Genomic DNA, 599 nt, shown 5'->3' with positions numbered 1-599 from the left:
AATAAATAAATAAATTAATTAATTAATTAAAAATAAAAGACAAACCCAATACCCACTCCACCACTTACAGTACCAAAAGTTCCTGTCTTGGTCCCTTGACCAACCTATGCTGGCCTTTAGTCCCACACAGATGTACTTACCAGCATGCCTCCAGCAAAGAGAGAGAACTTGGTAGAATTTGAATGAAGACAGATCTGGTGCTCACCCGGGGTATGGGAGGTGAAGGTGAACCTGCCCTCAGAGCCATACTGCCGGGCCAGGATGACCTGGAGACAGGGGAGGAGTTTCAGTTAGTGATGCTGTAGGGAGGCTGGGAAAAAAACAGGATAAAGGCTCTTCTAAGTACCACAAATGATGTCACAACACCAAAAGAGCCAAAGTTCTCAACAGCAGTTGCCAGCAGGGTTGAAGGGTCTGACATCATCAGGCTAGCCAGCGACTGCTGCCAGGAAGGACTTGACTCTACTCCTTTTTAGCTCTTTCCGTGTCACTTCACTGTTCCTGTTGCTGTTGTGCAGACAGAATCTCATTATGTATCCTTTGCTGGCGCAGAAATAGCTGGTCTGCCTGCCTTTGTCTCCTGGGGGCTGGGATTAAAC

General features: G+C 46.9%; 1 protein-coding gene across 1 annotated transcript in view; it reads right to left on the bottom strand.

Annotated features, from left to right (window-relative positions):
- The window catches only part of Tmed9 (transmembrane p24 trafficking protein 9), a 6,023-nt gene that overhangs the window by 4,042 nt on the left and 1,382 nt on the right, over positions 1-599 (bottom strand). The window contains exon 3 of the mRNA XM_026782931.1: positions 124-266. Coding sequence (XP_026638732.1) covers positions 124-266 — 143 coding nt within the window. The remainder of the gene's footprint in view (positions 1-123; positions 267-599) is intronic.

Source organism: Microtus ochrogaster, chromosome 16 (genome assembly GCF_000317375.1).
Source record: "Microtus ochrogaster isolate Prairie Vole_2 chromosome 16, MicOch1.0, whole genome shotgun sequence".
Lineage (NCBI taxonomy): Eukaryota > Metazoa > Chordata > Mammalia > Rodentia > Cricetidae > Microtus > Microtus ochrogaster.
Note: the sequence above shows the minus strand (reverse complement) of the source record. Positions and strands in the feature narration are given on the sequence as shown.